The following is a 19,260-nucleotide window of genomic DNA, read 5'->3' as shown; positions in this document are numbered from 1 at the left end:
ATTTTTATTAGAATAATGGCACTGAATTCTGTCACAGGGCAATGCTATTCCTAACATCAAAAACATTTCATTCATGGCCTTTTGTGGGTGTATATGGCTACATTTTACATTGGAGTATATGTTGTGGGTGTTATCACAAAATGACTAGTGTGCCCTTCACTTATTGACTGTCATGAGTTTTAAATATTGTTTTAGACAAAAACATCTACAGTTTTTTTATGCTTTTTCACAGCAGGGAGACATACGTGTAAGAAAAGCATTGGGCTGCAAATATTCAACATGTTTTTGTTTTCTGATAAAATTGATGGGACCTAGTAGTTGATTCTCAAAGGCATTTTGGAAAAAAGATACTCCTTGAGAGTTGGTGGGATTGTAAATGTAATATATATTAAATAAGTGAATTGCACATTTCTTTGCCTCATTTGCCCTTCAGTTCTATTTTTATTATAAAATGAACTAATCTACAGCTCTATAGGATCCATCAGGTCCTCCTCAATCTTAGGTCCCCTACTAGAGGCCTGGGAGTTTAAAGGTTTTAAATACAGTATCTTAGCTGTTTTCCAGTGTGGCACTCTTTTGAACAGAGAACTCTGATGTTCTTCCTGAAACCTGTTGAAGCCACTCTCCCAGCATAGAATTTACCACCACTGGTATCACTGGGGCCACTTTAGCTTTTACTTTCCAAAGCTTCTCATTCAGGTTCTGGTAGTTCTCCAACTTCTTATACTCCTTCCTGATCTTGCTATCACTTGGCACTACTACATCTATCACCACTTCTCTTCCTTGTCCACTACATAATACTTGGTTGATTGGCAGGTACTTGCCTGCCTGTCTGGATATGGAAGGCCCACAGAATCTTAGTCTGTTTATCTCCACTACTTTCTGTGGAATCTTTCATCTTGTCTTGGGAATATCTAACCCATATGCTATGCAGATGTTCCTGTACACCATGCCAGCAAATTGATTGTGCTGTTCAGCGTATCCTGTTCCTGTCTGCATCTTACACCCTGTCTCTATATGTTGGACTGTCCCTGAATACTCTATGCTCAGTCTGCACTTCATGTCCTGTGTAGTGTGATATACCCCTTCTTCTATGGATCTGGTGTTTAGTGCCTGTTCTTGTGCTGCTATGATCTATGTCTCACTGTTGTTTTTTAGTCCAAGCTTTTCCAGCCACTGGTGGGATTTCCCAATATCTGTTACCTCATTTATCTGTCAGTGATACATCTCATCATCCCAAGATACATGCAGGATCTTGTCTTTCCATGGTTTCTTCTTTCATCCATGTCTACTGTTGCCTCAAACATTCTTTAATCAACTCATCTTGTGGTGCCATCTTACTGATGTATGGCTGGATGCTTTGCCTTATTCTTTGATAGTACTTGGATGATGGTGTCTCCCTTGCCTCCTCATCAAAGTTCCAATGTGACTGGGATACCAAGATAACTGTAGCTGGTCTGTGTTCTACTTTGTGGTCTGCTGGTATTTCCACCCCATCAGTTTTAACTTCCTTTTCTTTCTTAATTACCATTTGACCCCAATTCTCCAGTCCAATTAACACCCACTGTTCTCACCGTAGATCCATGTTAGGTGGATAAGACAGTTGATGTCTGATTCACTCTTAGTATAGATATCATCCATGCAGAGGAGTGGCTAATGGTAGTTCCTACAAATGTTCGGATGGTATGGTAGGAAGCTTTAATCCATATCGGTAGACTTGGAAGGGACTAGGATCACATTAAAATAAACCCTTGGTGCACCTAAGGGGAGAAGAGATGTGGAATGTAGTGTTAATAAAAAGCAGATGAACCAGCTGTTATAGAGAGAAGAAGCAGAGTTAATTGTGGCTCTCTGTACTCTATTATAGCTATCCTTTTCTACTCACTTTTATTATGTGCTCTTTTTAATCACTGCTTTATTCCTATACTTTGCTACATTATATCACCAAGATTGTCTAGATGTATTTAAAATCAATTAAATGCATGACAGCATTTCTGTATCTTTTTTTTTGCTTACCCTAACAAATGGAATATCCTTGCTAAAACCTATTTGCTTTACAAGCAAAAGCTATCTTGAACAGGAAAAATAATTTCTCTTCTATGCTAAACAACTTCAATTTGCATTAGTAGTTTTTCCAAACAGTACTCCCAAGGCAAATAGCACCTACTATATTCCCCCCCCACTTTTTTTTCTTTTCTTTTTTGCATTCATTTATTTTGGCTCACTAATGTATTTACAAATCCCCTCTTTTAAATATATTAGACTTATCATGCAACTTGTTGATAAAGGGTTTTAGGACACTCCTTTGTACCTTACATATTTGTTTCTTACAAATCTATAACAATTAATAAATACCTTGTCTGTATATGTGGGTGTGCCTGTTTAAAGGTTTGGCACAATTCTGCAGCTGTTACTAAGCTCTTCTACAAATGATATACTCATTATGAACAGGGGAATACTTGTATAAATCTTTGAAAGCCATCTGCCTGGCTGGGCTTTGGTAGTCTTTTATGTATAAATGGGTGGCCTGCATATCTACTTTGGTCGAGATTATTCTAGTGTCTGCATGCCTGACACTAAGTGCCACATTTAATATTAAAGTATTGGATTTCACAGTCAATGAAATAAGAAACTCCTGAGTTCAGTGGCCACTTTACATTGTTACTGGCATCCCAAAGGTTTTGTCAATCTTGGCTTAAAAATAAAGTGGAATATCAAATTTACTGCAAGAGAGTTCATTTAAGCATAACAAGTCAAGAATTAAAAGGATGTTAATTAATACATACTAACCTCACAGAATAAAGTGATATAAATTTTGGCTTTGGAGCACTTTCTTTCTCAAATCTCCTCCTCCTCCTCCTCCTCCTCCTCCTCCTCCTCCTCCTCCTCCTCCTCCTCCTCCTCCTCCTCCATATGCAGATACATTATTATCTTCCATTCAAAAAAAGGTACAGTATATGAAGAAACCATTTTATATACTACTAGAATTGGATCCAGTTATATTGTTGCTAGATTTTCTATATCTTATAAAACAAAACATAGTTGACTATGAAAACTTAATGGGCATGTTCACATAGATGTCTTGGCAACAAAAAGAAAGTGATTTGGTATTTCCTTCTTCCAGGAAGTTTTCTACTTTCTAATCTAGTTTGCACCTATGATATTTATCATGATTTTTCTTTCAAGTACTAACCAAGATTGCTTAACCAAGGTTTGCTAGATATTGCTATAAATCACGGGTGTCAAACTCGCAACATCACGTGACATGTTGCAACATATTGCAAGTTTTTTCCATTGCCGGCAATGGGGTGGGCACGGTTTCGCCATGACGCATCCGTCCCAGGGGCTGGCAGTTTGACATTCACATACTGAAGGCAACAGACTGCATTTACTTAAACACAATACAATTACTTTCAGCCTTGAATACATTTAACATAATTAGGCAGGTCTATGACTTCAAAGATTTCCTTATACCATTCAAAAAACACAGTTGCCTGGAATTAAGTTCAGTTCAATTTATTAAAACCTATTTCTGGCTATGTGCACTTGGAACTGTATTAGAACATGAACGAACTCCTAAGCTATTTATTTTGCAATGCAATTGTCTGACTACAATTACCATAAATTTCATTTGGCAACTGCCCTTATAACACAATTAGCAATACAAATCAACTGTCAGTACTTGAAGACACATAAATGAGATTGTTCTTTTGCTAATAATGTTTTTATATCTCCATAAGGAAATGACTTGTTATGACATAGTAGTATCACAGGGGAATGACAAACTGAAACTATGAGAAGGCTTTCATTTCATGCTGGTGTAGAATAACTATATCTACTTATTCCAGCTGTCTTTCAGTCATGTCTATCAAATACATGACACTGGCTACTTCTGTGTTTGCCGAGATGACTATGTAACCTTGTAAACTATGTAAGTTTTTTTTTAAAAGATAGATGTACAAAAGTTCTTAAAAATAGATGAGAATGACCTCATAATACCTATTCCAATGAATAAGTTCTGCTGATTCTTCCTTTTGCTCACTTTAGGCTAGACTTGCTGGTTTCTGTGTATCCCTTATCCTGAATCATCAAAGTAGATAATTCTATTAATTTGTTAAATTGGTTGGGTGCTTTCTAAGCGTTGAAATTGAAGGATGGAGGTATGCATACACCAATTTCTCCTCACAACAATCCTGTGAATTAAATGAATTTGAAAAATAGTGACTGACATAAAGTCATTTAGTAAGTTCTATGATGAAAGTAGCCTTGAACATAGGACTCTACTGAAGCCTCTGAGAAAGTTCTGTCTTAAGCCGGAATGAAAAAGAGTTGTCAGCTAGGATTGCCTTTTTCTTATAACAGACTAATACCACTACAATTGACTGGGAAAATGGAGCCAGAATATATTTATTTATATTATATATTATGATTGTTTATATTTCTTTTACTTAATACATACTGCCCACAACCCCCAAATGACTCTCAGTGGCTTACAATTAAAAATAAACTTAAAGGAAAATGCAACATCTGCATTAACAGAGGGATAGAATCAAGATCACGTGAAGTACTAATACCACTTTACAATGCCTTGGTAAGGCCACACCTGGAATACTGCATCCAGTTTTGGTCACCACGATGTAAAAAAGATGTCAAGACTCTAGAAAGAGTACAGAGAAGAGCAACAAAGATGATTGGGGGACTGGAGGCTAAAACATACAGGGAACGGTTGCTGGAATTGGGTAGGTGTAGTTGAATGAAGAGAAGAGTGAGGGGTGACATGATAGCAGTGTTCCAATGTCTCAGGGGCTGCCACAAAGAAGAGGGAGTCAAGCTATTCTCCAAAGCACCTGAAAGCAGGACAAGAAGCAACGGATGGAAACTAGTCAAGGAGAGAAGCAACCTAGAACTAAGGAGAAACTTCCTGACAGTTAGAACAATTAACCAGTGGAACAACCTGCCTCCAGAAGTGGTGAATGCTCCAACACTGGAAGTTTTTAAGAAGAGACTGGACAGCCATTTGCCTGAAATGGTATAGGGTTTCCTGCCTTAGCAGGAGGTTGGACTAGATGACCTCCAAGGTCCCTTCCAACTTATTATTATTATCGACAGACCAGAAGAGCACAGTACAAAACTAAAAACAAAACAAAACTGAAAGCAAAGCTCTACAACTACTCTGGCTGCAAGGCCTGGGAAAACAAGCATGTCTTCAACAGTTTCGTGAATGGAGGAACCACACGAAACTCTGGGGGAGAACATTCCACTGGTCAGGAATTAGAGCAAAGTAGATGTATTTCTGTGTCCTGCAAGGTGAAATTCTTTAGTCTATGGGACCCAGAATACGGCTTCCCAACTGACTGAACCTGGGCCTGTGTGGCATAGACAACAGGAGAACCTGATGGTGATAACTTGATGTATAAGATTCAAAAATGGTATAATTTTGAGGAAGGACATTTCCTTTATTTCATTCTTATTTTTATGTCTAAGAAATCACTCATAAAATGTGCAGTCAGCTTTGTAGCTTTTTCATGTATTAGAATGGTCTCTTTCAAAAATAGGTAAAGGTTCCCCCGCACATGCGTGCTAGTCGATTCCAACTCTAGGGGCCGGTGCTCATCTCCGTTTCAAAGCTGAAGAGCCAGTGCTTGTCCGAGGACATCTCTGTGGTGATGTGGCCGGCATGACTAGACACCAAAGGCGCAAGGAACACTGTTACCTTCCCACCGTAGTGGTCCCTATTTTTCTACTTGCATTTTTACGTGCTTTTGAACTGCTAGGTTGGCAGAAGCTGGGATGAGTTAACAGGCGCTCACTCTGTTACGCGGCACTCGGGATTTGACCCGCCAAACTGCCGACCTTCTGATCGACAAGCTCAGCATCCTAACCCACTGAGCCACCGCGTCCCTTCACTTTCAAAAATAGAATGCTGAATTTCTGGATTTTTAGATATGTGGACTGACGTTAAAATGATAAACTAATATAGAAAAACTAGAAGCTTGACGACGTTCTCAATTTATTTATATAAATAAAAGAGCATCACATAAATCTCCTATTTAATCACATCATTCACGTCACATACTGTATGTTTGGCTGAAAAACTATAGTTTGGAATTAGGACTTCTCTGGTTTAGAAGTATTTATTAGTTAATATACATTTTGTTCTTCTAGGTACTGATGAAGGTTTGTCATCTAATAAAGATTAACTACATTATTTTGAATATAATATGCATGTAGAATATTTTCTATTAGTCAGTCTGTCTGCTTGTCTGTCTATCTATCTATAACTGTAGCATACATCAAAGGAGCACAACTTTTTCCAGAGCAAGGGTCTCACTTGACTTTGAATGCATGAAGCTAAACTCATAAAGGTAGCATGTTGAGTAAACCTCAGCTCTTAGATTTGACTGGAATTAATTAACATTTACACTTTAATTACAATTAAATTAAATTACTTTCCAATCATGCATATAATAATTTTCTATTCTACCACATTAACAGCTACAATTTTGTACAAATTTGGAAATGTCTCTGGGAACTTTACTCCAGGATTTGGGACTACATCTGCTTGGGGCTTCATATTTTGTTCCCCTGCTAAACATTACTGTTAAAATCTGACATAAGACTACTTTTTCAATGGCAATTTTGTAATAAAAAATCTTCTCCATGAAAAGATATCAAGTAATCATCTGGAAAAGTTTTAATTTATTTTTTTGGGATCATTTTACTGTGTGCTATTAGACTGACAGTAAGTGGTTTATTATGCTGTAATGTGTTACAATCAAGAGCCTATTTAGAAAGGAATATATGCATCAGACAATTAAGTACTGTGAATTTAGTGTATTTTTAAAATACATTCCTATATAAAAGAGTAAAGATACATGGGAATAACTTTAGGGACTGGGGTGGTGGTGGTAATATTGCCTGAGAAATACTTGCATACATATTAAATTATATAACCTAATAGCAAAATATTCTTCAGAAGAGTTCCATTTTCATCAGCTTCTGGAAAACTATTAACAAAGCTGATTTAGCTTCAAGTAGAAGACTATTCCACAGAAATGGAAAAACAGCACCAGTAGGGCCTCTTTGCCTTATAAAATGGGGAACCCATTAAAGATTTTCCTGAGATGAATCCACTGATAGGAATAATTCTGCTAGGAAAAGACAGTCCCATAGGTACCAAGATGCATAGCTATAAAGGGTTTTGTAGATTAAAACCAACACATTAAATTGCAGCTAGAGATCTACTTGTAAGTTAATGCATTAGCATGACACAGGTGTAATGTGCTAATGGAAATAAATGTCACACCTGGGATTCTACTATATTTGAATAAAGAACCTGTCTCAAGTTGTCCTCAGGCAGGCTGATAACTAGAGCATATTGATAGGAACTTTATTAAAAGTGAAAAATTTTGTGGAATGATGGAGTTGCCCATATAAAGAAAATGGCTTATGCAAAAGAGTTTCAATTTATTTCCAAACCAGTTAATCTTGATTTAACTCAAGAAAAAGAAAGTATAATATTTCATGGTAATTCAGACATAGATGATACATGTTTATGAAGAATCAGAATTACAGTATATTTGCTACATATAGATTTATATTGCTATTGGCTATCCTGGTGGCATATATTAATAATTTCAAAGCAAAATCAAGTAAGTCAGGAAACAGACAACAGTGAATTGAAATTAGCCAGTTTCCTCCTTTGAGAGTAATCTACAGTGTAATACATACCAGTGGCAGGTGGACTTATGCTGGATTCCAACACAGAAACCCCCCAAAAAACACTTATATAAACCTAAACCTTGTCTTTATGCATTCCCACTACTTTCTTAATTAGTCATTATTCCAGGCTAAATAGCTGGATTTATCTGAACAGAAGGCAGGAATACAGAGAACGTAAACAGGCAAAAATAATGAATGGACACTTTGAAAGGTAAAGATAATGGGAAATAGTGTCTCCTCTTCAAAGAGAAGTAATGCAAGAGGATATGAGAGGTTTAAAAACAGGTTTGTTATCATTCTGAACTGTAATTCCTGCTTATTCAAAAACTGTCAGATATTTTCTATGACTATTATTTCATTCTGTAAGTATAAGTCAAATGTGTTTTTTTAAAAAATAAAAAGTATATGGCTACCCGAATCACAAATAGATAACTCCAAGCACCTTACAATATTCTTCTCCTTTAATTGTAATCTCCCAGTGTCCAATTTTTAAAATTTTAACTTATTTTTTAAAATATTCAAAAACAAAAGTACTATCCAATGGAAAACAAGGGAAAATCTTACTTCAAATTTATCTGGACCCTTAGTACATTTGTAACTTTCTAAAAACAAAGTTTTAATTACCCCTTTGCTATTTATTCTCAATTCTTTTGCTAAGGATTGAAAGAAACTTACCCAATGTGTCAAACTTGTTGATCCAAATATCTCTTAATAACTGAAAAACAGTTAACAAGCAGTTTCTGAAAGAGATTAGAAAATTGTATTCCAATATTACCAATTATATAATATTTTCTTTTCAGGTCCTCCTGGTAAACGAGGTAAACGAGGAAGAAGAGGAGAAACTGGTAAGTTTTTAAACATAAAAGTAATGCATTTTGTTTGGATAATATAAAAATATTATTTCTGGTCTGTTTGCTAATAGATTAAGTTAATGATGTTTATTGGCTGCCTTTGTTAACTCAACAACTATACTCAATGAGGGATGAGAGATTATTATAGAACACAAAAGGGATAATAAAACAGGGCTGCCTTGAACAACTTCTGCCCTATAGATAATTGGGGCTACAGCTTTTCAATCTTTTGCCACTTGCCATGGCAACTGATGCACTTGAGAATGAAATTTCCAAGTGCCTGGAAAGGGGTCTAGGCCAACTCACCTTGGAACAACTTGCCGCAGAAGAAATGGTGGAATTAAATCATTAAAGAAAGCATGAAAAGATGGGATAAAATGAAATGTGAATGACAAAAATTAAAATAATTTTTAAACTGTTTTAAATAATTGAATTGTTCTGTTGTGAGTTGGCCCGTGGTAATTTTACTCTTTAGCTCTATTTGCATACACTGTTATGTAGTTCAACAATAAAATAATCAACATAAAAGGTATAAAACACAACATAGAAATTTATTCCTCATCATTGGATCAGAGGTGAAAAGAGCAGGAAAACATGATGCTGGTGTCACATACGAATTAAAGTTTGGGGATTTTAATAAGGGATTTCAATAAGGTATGCGTTTAAATATATGACATTAATAAAGGAAACTAAATTGTTTTCTGTTAGGAAAAAGATCCTGTGTATTAAATATATCTTTAGATTAAGGCCAATAAAATCAAGAAATTACTTTAGCTGATTAGTATCACATTTCAATATCCACTGTTCTAAATGCCTTTTTGCAACATGAAGTCAAGAGAAAAAAGAAAAAATAATAAAGTCATTGATCTGATGGTTATCACTACCTCTTTTAATAAGGCTAAAATAAATATTTTATGTTGTGTGACAGTCTCACGAATGGTGTGTAAAAAATTAGGAAAATGTCTAATATTGCTTCATTTTAAGAGGGATCTTGCACAAGAGAAATAAAAAAGGAGAGGACATTTAAGAATAATTTTTGGCTCTTTTTTCATCTTGGCAAAAATAGATGGCAAAAATGTAGATCCAACCAACTCTACCTTTATTCTAAAATTAAATGCTATGGGGAAAAAGTAATATGAGTTTACTTGGGAGATGGATGGTAGAATATAAGGTTAATGTTACCTGAGAAGAATATAAATGTTAGGAGTATGGCACTTCAGAATGAATTAAAAAATGGTTTTAAGCCTTACCTGACTTTTTTTCAGTCCTGAAAGTAGAATTTAAGGAATTCTACTTTAAGGAATTAATTCATTAATATTAATGTAACTCTTAAAACAGTGATACTGTTTTAATGAATAATGAAAAGGAACTACATTTATATAAAATCTGAAGCACTATTTTCAATGCTGTATTGATGCTGAAAATAATTTTAAATAATTAATAGTGATCATGTTTAGCAATGAATAATACTAATCTTCAAATAATATTAGTATTTTAAAAGCTCACAAGTCTATATGTATTTCTTCTTTTCTTCTGTTTTCTTTTCACAGGACCTCCCGTAAGTACAACTGTTGTACTATTGGATCTTCTGTTTCTCAAGATTAGGAAAAAAGGTGTTTTCAATAATGGGTAAAAGTGACCAATATGTTAAAAGTACCAATTTCTGTCCAAAAAGCAGTCAGTTTTATTATTATCAATTTTTAAACTTCAACTCATTTTGAGGGGCAAGGAGAAAAACACATTATTTTTAAACTTAATTTCAAAACTTGTGTGCATAAATATTTAATATAGTATGCTAGATAGAGCAATGAATATTTTAATTTTATTTTATAACAGCACATTATAATGTTATAATAATATTTTGCCTCAATTTGTTAAAAAAGAAAAAGAATGGAAGTGCTCAGCTGAAGCCTTATCCATCCAAAAGGCTACATGATGGTTTAATTTATGTGATTTAAAAATGTAAATGTATATACTAATCAGAATATGCTAAGTTTGTATATTAAGTAAAAATGGCATATTGATCCTTTATCCTGGAAAAGGAATTGTCAGCAATGGTGCCAGGGATCAACCTCATAATATCTTCCACACCATGCACTCTTTCAATATCATCCATCCATTTCATTCCTTTTTTGGACTGAATTAATAGTAAATCAATAAAAACTACATTTTTTATATTCTACAACCTTTACTGTACAATAAAATCTCAATTTAGGTGACCATTTGTGGGGTGTCTGCAAATTCTGAATTCATGTTATTTGTGTCTGTCTATATCAGACATGTCAAACTCGCGACATCACATGACGACGTGCGATGTATTGGAGCTTTTTTGCCATTGCCGGCAATGGGGTGGGCATGGTTTCTTCATGATGCGTCCGGCCCATGGGCTGGCAGTTTGACACCACTGGTCTACATCATTGACCATAATTTGTTTGTTAAACCATAGATTTAAAGACCATTAGTCCATTAACAAGAAATCAAGATTTAAAGATCATTAGGCATTAAACAGAGATGAAATCTAAAATCCATTTCACAATTGTTTTACCAACAAGCAGAATTCACATATAGCCTATTGCTAAATTTTGGTTGGTGAGTGCGGTGCAGGTGGGACAGGGTCGAGCACTGCTTATTGGATGTCCCAGGCTTACATCCAACTGGCCATCACTGCTGACAAATGAGGGGCAAGGGGCCAATGAGCTGAAGTTGTTGCTGGGCACCTCCAGCCCCTGCCTCCTGTCCTCATGCCCAGTGGGAGTGCCCAGCTGGGCTGGGGTGGGCTGGGTCTGAAGTGGTGGGGGCCAGCCCCTCGCCATCTCCAGGGTGGCCCCACAGGTGAGATCTAAATGTCAACGCGTCTAACATCGAATATTTTTGCTTGACAAGAGATGAAGAAGCAGTTATTTCATATGTTAAACTTGTGTATTGCTTTAAAAGATAGGGTTAAGGCTGGGAGGAGGGAGGAGGAAGATTGTACCTCAAGGCCATATAAAATTAAAGAAGATAAGAACTTGGCGATTGTCTTAACGAAAGGGAAACTGATTCTTTAAATTAATTGGAGAATATGATTAATGACAAAATTAGAAAGGTGGAGAATTGTGTTTAATATATTGTGCAAGGGGGCGGAGATTTCAGATTCCAGATTCCTTCAAGCAAACATTTGCCAGTGTATTAGACTAAATAAAGAACTTTTAAGTTAAACAATGCCTCAGAGTCACTTGAAAAACCCATACGTCGGAAACTTGACACTAAACACATCACGGGCAGCATCTGTCCCACAGGCCTTGAGTTTGACATGTCTACTTTAAATTATGCTTGTCCAACCTTTTGGATTGCCCAGGCTGCATTGAATGAAGACAAATTCATTGTCTTGGGCTGCATATAAAACATATTAGATAGTTAATATATATAAATAAAAAACTTCATTTGCTTTTTATATTTTTTTATTAACCTGTGAGGCCGCGTTACTAGTTATCCAGGCAACCCATAGGCCATGGGTTGGACACGCCTTCTTTAATGTATTATTGGTGACTAGAGGAAATTGCATTAAATTGTTAGTAATAATAACAACAACAAACTACTTGCTAGAATGTCCATCTTGACTCAATTTTAAATGAATCGGAGTTCCTTGGCTAGGAGTACTTCTCACATCAATAGCAACACAATGGTAGATATCACAACATACCATCCATGCTTTTCCTGGGAGCTGCTCATTATTCTTTACATTTGGAAAAAAGGCACTTCAGCTTTTGCTACTACAGCAGAGAAATAGCTAAGTTTGTGGAGGCAGTCCAACAATACTACGAGAGAAACAGTAGCTTTCTTCAAACTATCCATTCAGTAGAACCATCAAGAGCTATTCTGAAGTTTTTGTGAATTACTTTTCATAAAACATCATTTCAGGTAATCTATTTTCTCCCTCTGTATTATAATGTCTGGCTTAGGAGATTTTCTTTCATTTGCAAAGCACATTGTACAACTGAATCTCTCATAGAAATGAAGATATTTATGTGTGGATTTATCAAGGCATATGGTGGACTTTGTTTAACTTTGCTTGTCTTGCATAAGAGGTAACTGAACTAAACTGCTACAGGTGCTCTGCACATATGGATAAAGTCACAAAAATCTTGAAGATAAATTTTTAATTACATTTTAAGATTCTATTTCTCATCTCCTTATCTCTGTAAGCATATGTACCCTCTTCTCATTTAGTATTCTGTTCCAATGACTTGGTTTTTATTCCTAAATGCGAGAGAGAGAGAGAGAGAGAGAGAGAGAGAGAGAGAGAGAGAGAGAGAGAGAGAGAGAGAGAGAGAGAGAGAGAGAGATCATGGTTATCTCATTCAAGTAAAGTTCTCGCTGTCCCTATATTTTTCTGAGTTGCTTTTCTCTGCAATTCAGTGGTTCTATAAAATGTGCTAATAGGAAATTAATAGAGTCAGCTCTGTGACTTTAATTAGTTTATTAGATTCCTCTGGCTCTGCTCCTGTCTGAAACTGACCAGAACTTAATCAGTTTCACACTGAAGGCTTTTGTTATTCGATCCACAAAATTTGGTCCTAAATGCCCGTGTTGGTTGGAAAATGAAATTTTTACTAGTGTCATCTTTTTGAATGACTGGTAATCATTAGATTCCTCTGGCTCTGCTCCTGTCTGAAACTGACCAGAACTTAATCAGTTTCACACTGAAGGCTTTTGTTATTCGATCCACAAAATTTGGTCCTAAATGCCCGTGTTGGTTGGAAAATGAAATTTTTACTAGTGTCATCTTTTTGAATGACTGGTAATCGAAATAGTGTCTAAATGAGACTAAATGAGACTAAAAAGCATAAATTCACTGAATTGAGTATCATTGCTGCACTTCAATGGTTAGCTGGCCTTGATATTGGTATTTGAGCATAGATCTAACATTTATATTTTATTGTGTTTTATTAATCTAGGTGAAATGTAAATATATATTGCTAGTCCATGAATGATATGCCATGTGCTAAATAAAATAAATGGGAAACTAGACTGAAATATTACATTTATGTAGCAATCATCTCCCTTGAAGTCAGTGGGATGTACCTACTGGGTAAATACACATTTTAAAAAGTTTTTTGTGGATTTTATTCTGCTACTACAGGGGGCGGTGCTTGCCTCTGTTTCAAGTGATTGAGCCAGCACTGTCCAAAGACATTTCCACGGTCATATGGAGTGGTGTGGTAGCAGTTAAGACATTGGGCTTGTCAGCTGAAAAGCCGGCAACCCAGGTGCAAGACCTGAGCAACAGGGTAAGCTCGCATCCTCGTCTCAACTCCTGCCAACCTAGCAGTTTGAAAGCATGCAAATTTGAGTAAATAATTAGTTATCACTTTGGTGGGAAGGCAACAGCCTCCATTGATGTCATGGTAGCCATATGACCACAGTAATACAGTATACATATAGCAACATTTATATTCTGCAAGTTTTGATGAAGAAAATTTGAATTCCAAAATACTTGTTGTATTCCCCATCTAATTGTGGTCTATATGTTCTTCTCTTTTGTAAAAGGAGACATCAGTGTGCTGAGTTACATTTCCAATTAATGTACAGAATAAATACAGAGTATCTTACATCATTCAGTGAATACTTAACCAATATTATTTAATTTCATCTAACTCAGTCAGGGTCAACCAGGAAGAAATGGCTATTCAGTAACTATTCAATCATATATTTATGGAAAGCTTTTATTAACCTGGTTTTTTTCATTGTCTTTGTGTTAACTATGGTTGAGTAGGATATACAAATTTGTCCTTTTATTTTGCTGAAAATTTTATTTATTTCATTTAGCAAATTTGTACACAGAATCATGCAACTAAAACTAATTGCATACAGCAATATATGTCTTGGAGTCAGTATAACCATTATATGAATTCTGTTTATTAAGTTTAAACATTCTTAAAAGACATAATAATTTAAAACATTACTTGAAGATTCATCTTGCATATCACTTTTCTTTATTCAAACATTTGTGGGGAACTTCATCTGTAATTCCTACAGCAGGCTTGTATTCTAATAGAGTTAAACTTTACTCATAATTAATAGGGTGGTTTTTTTAAAAAAATAAAGCTTGCTACAACTGCATTTTTCTAAGAGAGGTGAAACTGAGTTTGTCTACTGCTGTAAAAACAACAAAGGATCCTGTAGCGCCTTCTAGACCAGAGTTCCTCAACCTTTTGGACACAAAGGACCGGTTATGTGAAGAGAGATTTTTCCACGGACTGGAGGGGGCATGGTTTTGTGTGTTGCCTGCAACCCACAGATGGGGCTTTGCTTGTTTTTTGCAGCCCACTTGCTGGCATGCCGTGGCCTGGTACTGGTCCACAGACCGGGGGTTGGGGACCCCTGTTCTAGACTAATTGATTTATAATGACATACTTTTGTGGTCTACAATCTACTTCATCTGTGGTCTACAAAAGCTAATGTCACCCTAATGTGAAGTCTTAGATCCCAGGACATAGTTTGTTAACTTTTAATAATATGCACAATAAACTTCTAAAAATTACTTTGTAAGTACTTCTGCTTTGTGCTAATTATTTAAATAGCCCTACATTAGTGCAGGCACCCAAGAAAAAATAGCACTACATTAAGAGTGTCATTAACTGTAATATTCCTTAACTAAGTGGCACCTTTTTGTCAGTGTTATGTACAAGCCTGAAAAATTTCAGACTTCAGTGTATTGCAAAGAGGCACTGCCATCAATTATGAAATAATATATTCTGGATAGGATTGCAGATTTATTAATCTGAAATAAAAAAATTCCTTTGAAGTACTATTTCCATTCATATATAAATACATTATACGAGCACATAGCAGACCATAAGTATGGATGGCCATGTTGGTTCAATATTTGATTTCTCATTGTGGCCAGCTATATGCCTTTGGGTATTGCCCCAATTTCTCAAGATTGTCCTAGCAAAATTTGGCAGCAAAATGATGATTTGGCCATGCAATTTCTTCAGTTGTTTTAAAATAGTAAAATTGAAAAATGAGAATATGTTCTCTTCACCTGAAATAAAAAAGAAAATAATAGCAATTAAGAATAACAGAAATAATAGGAAATGTGCCTGGCTGTTAAGGTATTGATTCAAATCAGCAGGTCCATGATAAAATCAACTGAATAATAACCAAAAATATTTATAGTATATTCACAAGCACACACATTTCTTGAACTTTTATTTTTTTAATCTCAATGCTCAATTCAATTTTAGACTTCCTTCCAATCTCTGGTTTAATCTTGCACTTCTTTACAGGACCTTAATTTCATTCTGCTTTCACAAAGCAAGAGGAACTAAATGAAAAGATGATAATACCTTTAAACAGAACACTGTTTCCTTTCACACAATCTTCATATTTTTAAAGAGGATTATTTTCTCTTTCTGTCTGTAATACATTTCAAAGCAGACCTTACATACATTTTGTTTTTCTTCATATACATCAATGACTTCTTTTAAAAAAGAAAAGAAAAGAGCTGTCTCTTGAGTCATATCAATGGTTCATTATGTTTCCTGCCATTTTTGTTGTGCTTCTTGGAATAAATAGAGACTATGCTCTTTTGGTCTTGAGATACTTGACTTATAGTGAAATAGCCTACAGTTCATTATTATTATGGTTGGTTGCAGTCAGCCAGATGTTTAAACTGGATTTGGCATTCTTATCCACCTATCAAGTCCTTCCCAAGAACCTGGAATAGGCAGATGTTATTCAATAAGTATTCCAGTTGTTTTGGCATTGCACCCAAAGGCAGCTATAACTATGGAACATTGTGTTTTGTGATTTTATCCAGTTCTTCTCTTTTCTGCCTTCTCCAGATACTGCAGAACTCTTTAGCTTCTTCATTTTCTATTACTTTTTCTGTGTTGTGATTCCACCAGTTTTTGCTTGCAGCAAATTGTATTTCTTGAGGATCTTCCAATGCACCATTGTTGCTACTTTGTCATGCGGTGGTCTGTAGTCTGTACAATTTTCTTGCAGCAGCTAAGTAGGTGGCCTGCTTTTCTTCAGCTTCTTTGCAGAGACGGCATTTGCTGCATGTTGCTGTCCACTCTATCCTAGCTTTGTATGCATTTGTTCTTAGGGCCTCTCAGTCTCTTTCTTCAATTTTCCTGTTGTTGTCAGATCTTTTATTTGCTTTGTCTGATATTTTTTAAATGTACTGGCCATGTAATTCTTTATCTTGCCATGTGTCTTGTCTGCTCTTCATTTGGCCTTTCTTACAGGCCAGTTTGGCCTCTCCAAAAAATTTATTACTTACAATCTTATATGGCCACTTATATCATACAATGATTCCTAGGTGACTCACAACAATCCATAAAACATAGTTAAAAACATATTTTTCCCCAAGGCACCAAATCATATATTCTCACAGCTCAACATCCCCCCCTCCATTCTACCCTAATGCTTGGGGCATGGTCCTCTGGAAAACTAAAAGGGTACTATGTAGACTGCAAAAATCTATATTCCCAATAGATGGCAACTCACCTGAGTTCTGTACTTCACTAGGTGGCAGCAAAGAAATACAGAAATATGTATCCTCATTTACGGATTATTTCAATTGTGCAGCCACAGTTGTGCAGAACAGTTAAGGCAGGTTCTCGTGTATGCAGAGCTATTTATGCACAAGTGCTCACATCTTGCTAAACTGCTAAAGGGTTCTATTCAGAAGTATGTTTTTATTTCAGACAGGTATTCTGACTTCTGATTGGTAGTAGTCTTGATTGATTGAGCTTTTAGCTTTCACTAAGAGTTAACCATTCAAACTTTTCATAGACTGGTGTAAAGAAGTGGATTAGAGTAGGCTTCACACAGCTGTGATTACTTATGTTTAATATACTTCACCAGCATAGCCTCCGTTTATACGCCTAATCAGTGCTATAATGCAAGACCAAAATTTCAAAATAAATTATTTTAAAGATCAGTTTTGAATGAAACTAATTGGCTGTGGTTTCTTCAAGTAGTGCAATTCATTAACCAGTCTTCAATATATTCCTAAGTAGGAAATTACTTAAACATTTCCATTTCCAACTACTGGTATGTGGATCATTTATCTAGGCGTTCCTCCCCCATATACAGGATGACAGAAAATAACCTATTTTGACTTTTTGTCCTTCAACTGTGCAAAGTGTGATTTAATATTACAATCAAACATATACATATCAAGTATTCTTTTCTGTATATGATTAAAAGCACCTGTTGCTCTTAATTTCTTCTTTCAGTCTAAATAAGTTTAGAATGGAGTCAGTTAGTTGATAAGTTTCTGGTGTTAGGATGGATTTGGGATAGGGATTTCCAATAAGCAACATTTTTTTTAAAAATGGGATACACTGAAATGTGTAATTTGTTCTTTTTTGAAACATTGCCTCTTACATTTATAGATATTAGATAATAATGGTAACTTACTGACTAAACTTACTCAACATTATGTTATTTATCAATTCTCATTCAAATAAACATTGTTCGCCTTCTTTGGCAAGTACATATATGCAAACTATTTGTTACTCTAAAAATAATATGCAAAGTAATAACTTTTTGTATTAGATATGGAAACGTAGCAGTGTGATATAGTAATGAAGGTGTTGAAATAGAGAGGACCAAATTCAAATTCATAAAAACTCATTGAAGTAAATGTCAGTCTTCTAAATTTGTGCAGAACAGGAAACAGATTGCCCAATAAGGTAGAACAAAGCTTTGGATAAAGTATATTAACACACCTTGCAAATCTGATTATGTTATCTGATTACTGGGGTTCAAGTAATGCTTCTGTCCTTTTGTTTTTGGAAGATCATCTGAATACTGCTCTCAAGGCCATTTCCATAGCTGTCTATAATCTATCAAATTATTATCTTGAACTATCTTGGGCTTTGTATACTGTATTCAACCATTTTCTTTGACTAGTCAATAGATCTAGCAGTTTTTCAGTTATAGAGCTATGCAAAGTCTAATTTAGTCACAGTTGCACAGTTGTGCTAATGCCATATATTTTAAATAATGAATTTACTAATTTACATTCAATCAATGTTTGAACTGGATGAGGCTGTCAGCAGGCCCAGAGGAAGAGAGAGAGGCTTTTGGAGGAGTTGGTGGCGGTGGCAGCATGCTCCAGGGGTGAAAAGAAGCAAGGCCTCTTAAAGGAAAAGGTGGAAGAGTCAGGATCAGAAAGAAGGCGAGGTTGTCAGAATACAAGCTAACTTGAGGGCTAATCCACATGGAGCCCCATTTCCATCTGTCCTGTTTGCCATCGTTCACTCCCTAGAGACTAAAATGGACAATGTGAAATTTGAGCGGGCCACGAACAAGGAGTATATATTGGAGGTGGTGACCCTTTGAGAGCTGTATGCAATGAAATTTCATTTTGATGTATGCCGATTGGTGTACATTCAAAGTGACAATAAAGTTATCATCATCATCTTCGTTTGGTAGCTCTTGAAAACATCTATTTGGTGGTTAAGCCAAGACTTTGGGAGCTGCAACCCAAGCAAAGATTCAGCTAGCCTTCTAAGTTTGCATCATCAGTTTGCTTACAAAGTAGGTTTGCCTTCTTACTGTATTGTGTTATTTGAAAATAATATTTTATCAGATTTCTGTTTTTAATATTCTTTTCTAAGCCTTAAATAACTTTGAATTATAAGTTATGTTGATTATATTGTTCTTAGCTGGCTATTTTAAATAG

The 19,260-nt window shown here is 35.5% G+C and overlaps 1 protein-coding gene across 1 annotated transcript in view; it reads left to right on the top strand.

The window, feature by feature from the left end:
* The window catches only part of COL25A1 (collagen type XXV alpha 1 chain), a gene marked incomplete at its 3' end in the record, with an annotated part of 303,888 nt that overhangs the window by 155,638 nt on the left and 128,990 nt on the right, over positions 1–19,260 (top strand). Inside the window, exon 3 of the mRNA XM_081332774.1 lies at positions 8,523–8,587. Within this exon, the coding sequence (XP_081188900.1) occupies positions 8,523–8,587 (65 nt within the window). The remainder of the gene's footprint in view (positions 1–8,522; positions 8,588–19,260) is intronic.

Source organism: Vipera berus, assembly GCF_964194415.1.
Source record: "Vipera berus genome assembly, chromosome: 7".
Classification (NCBI taxonomy): domain Eukaryota; kingdom Metazoa; phylum Chordata; class Lepidosauria; order Squamata; family Viperidae; genus Vipera; species Vipera berus.
The sequence above is the reverse complement of the archived record's forward strand: the minus strand, read 5'-3'. Positions and strand labels throughout refer to the sequence as shown.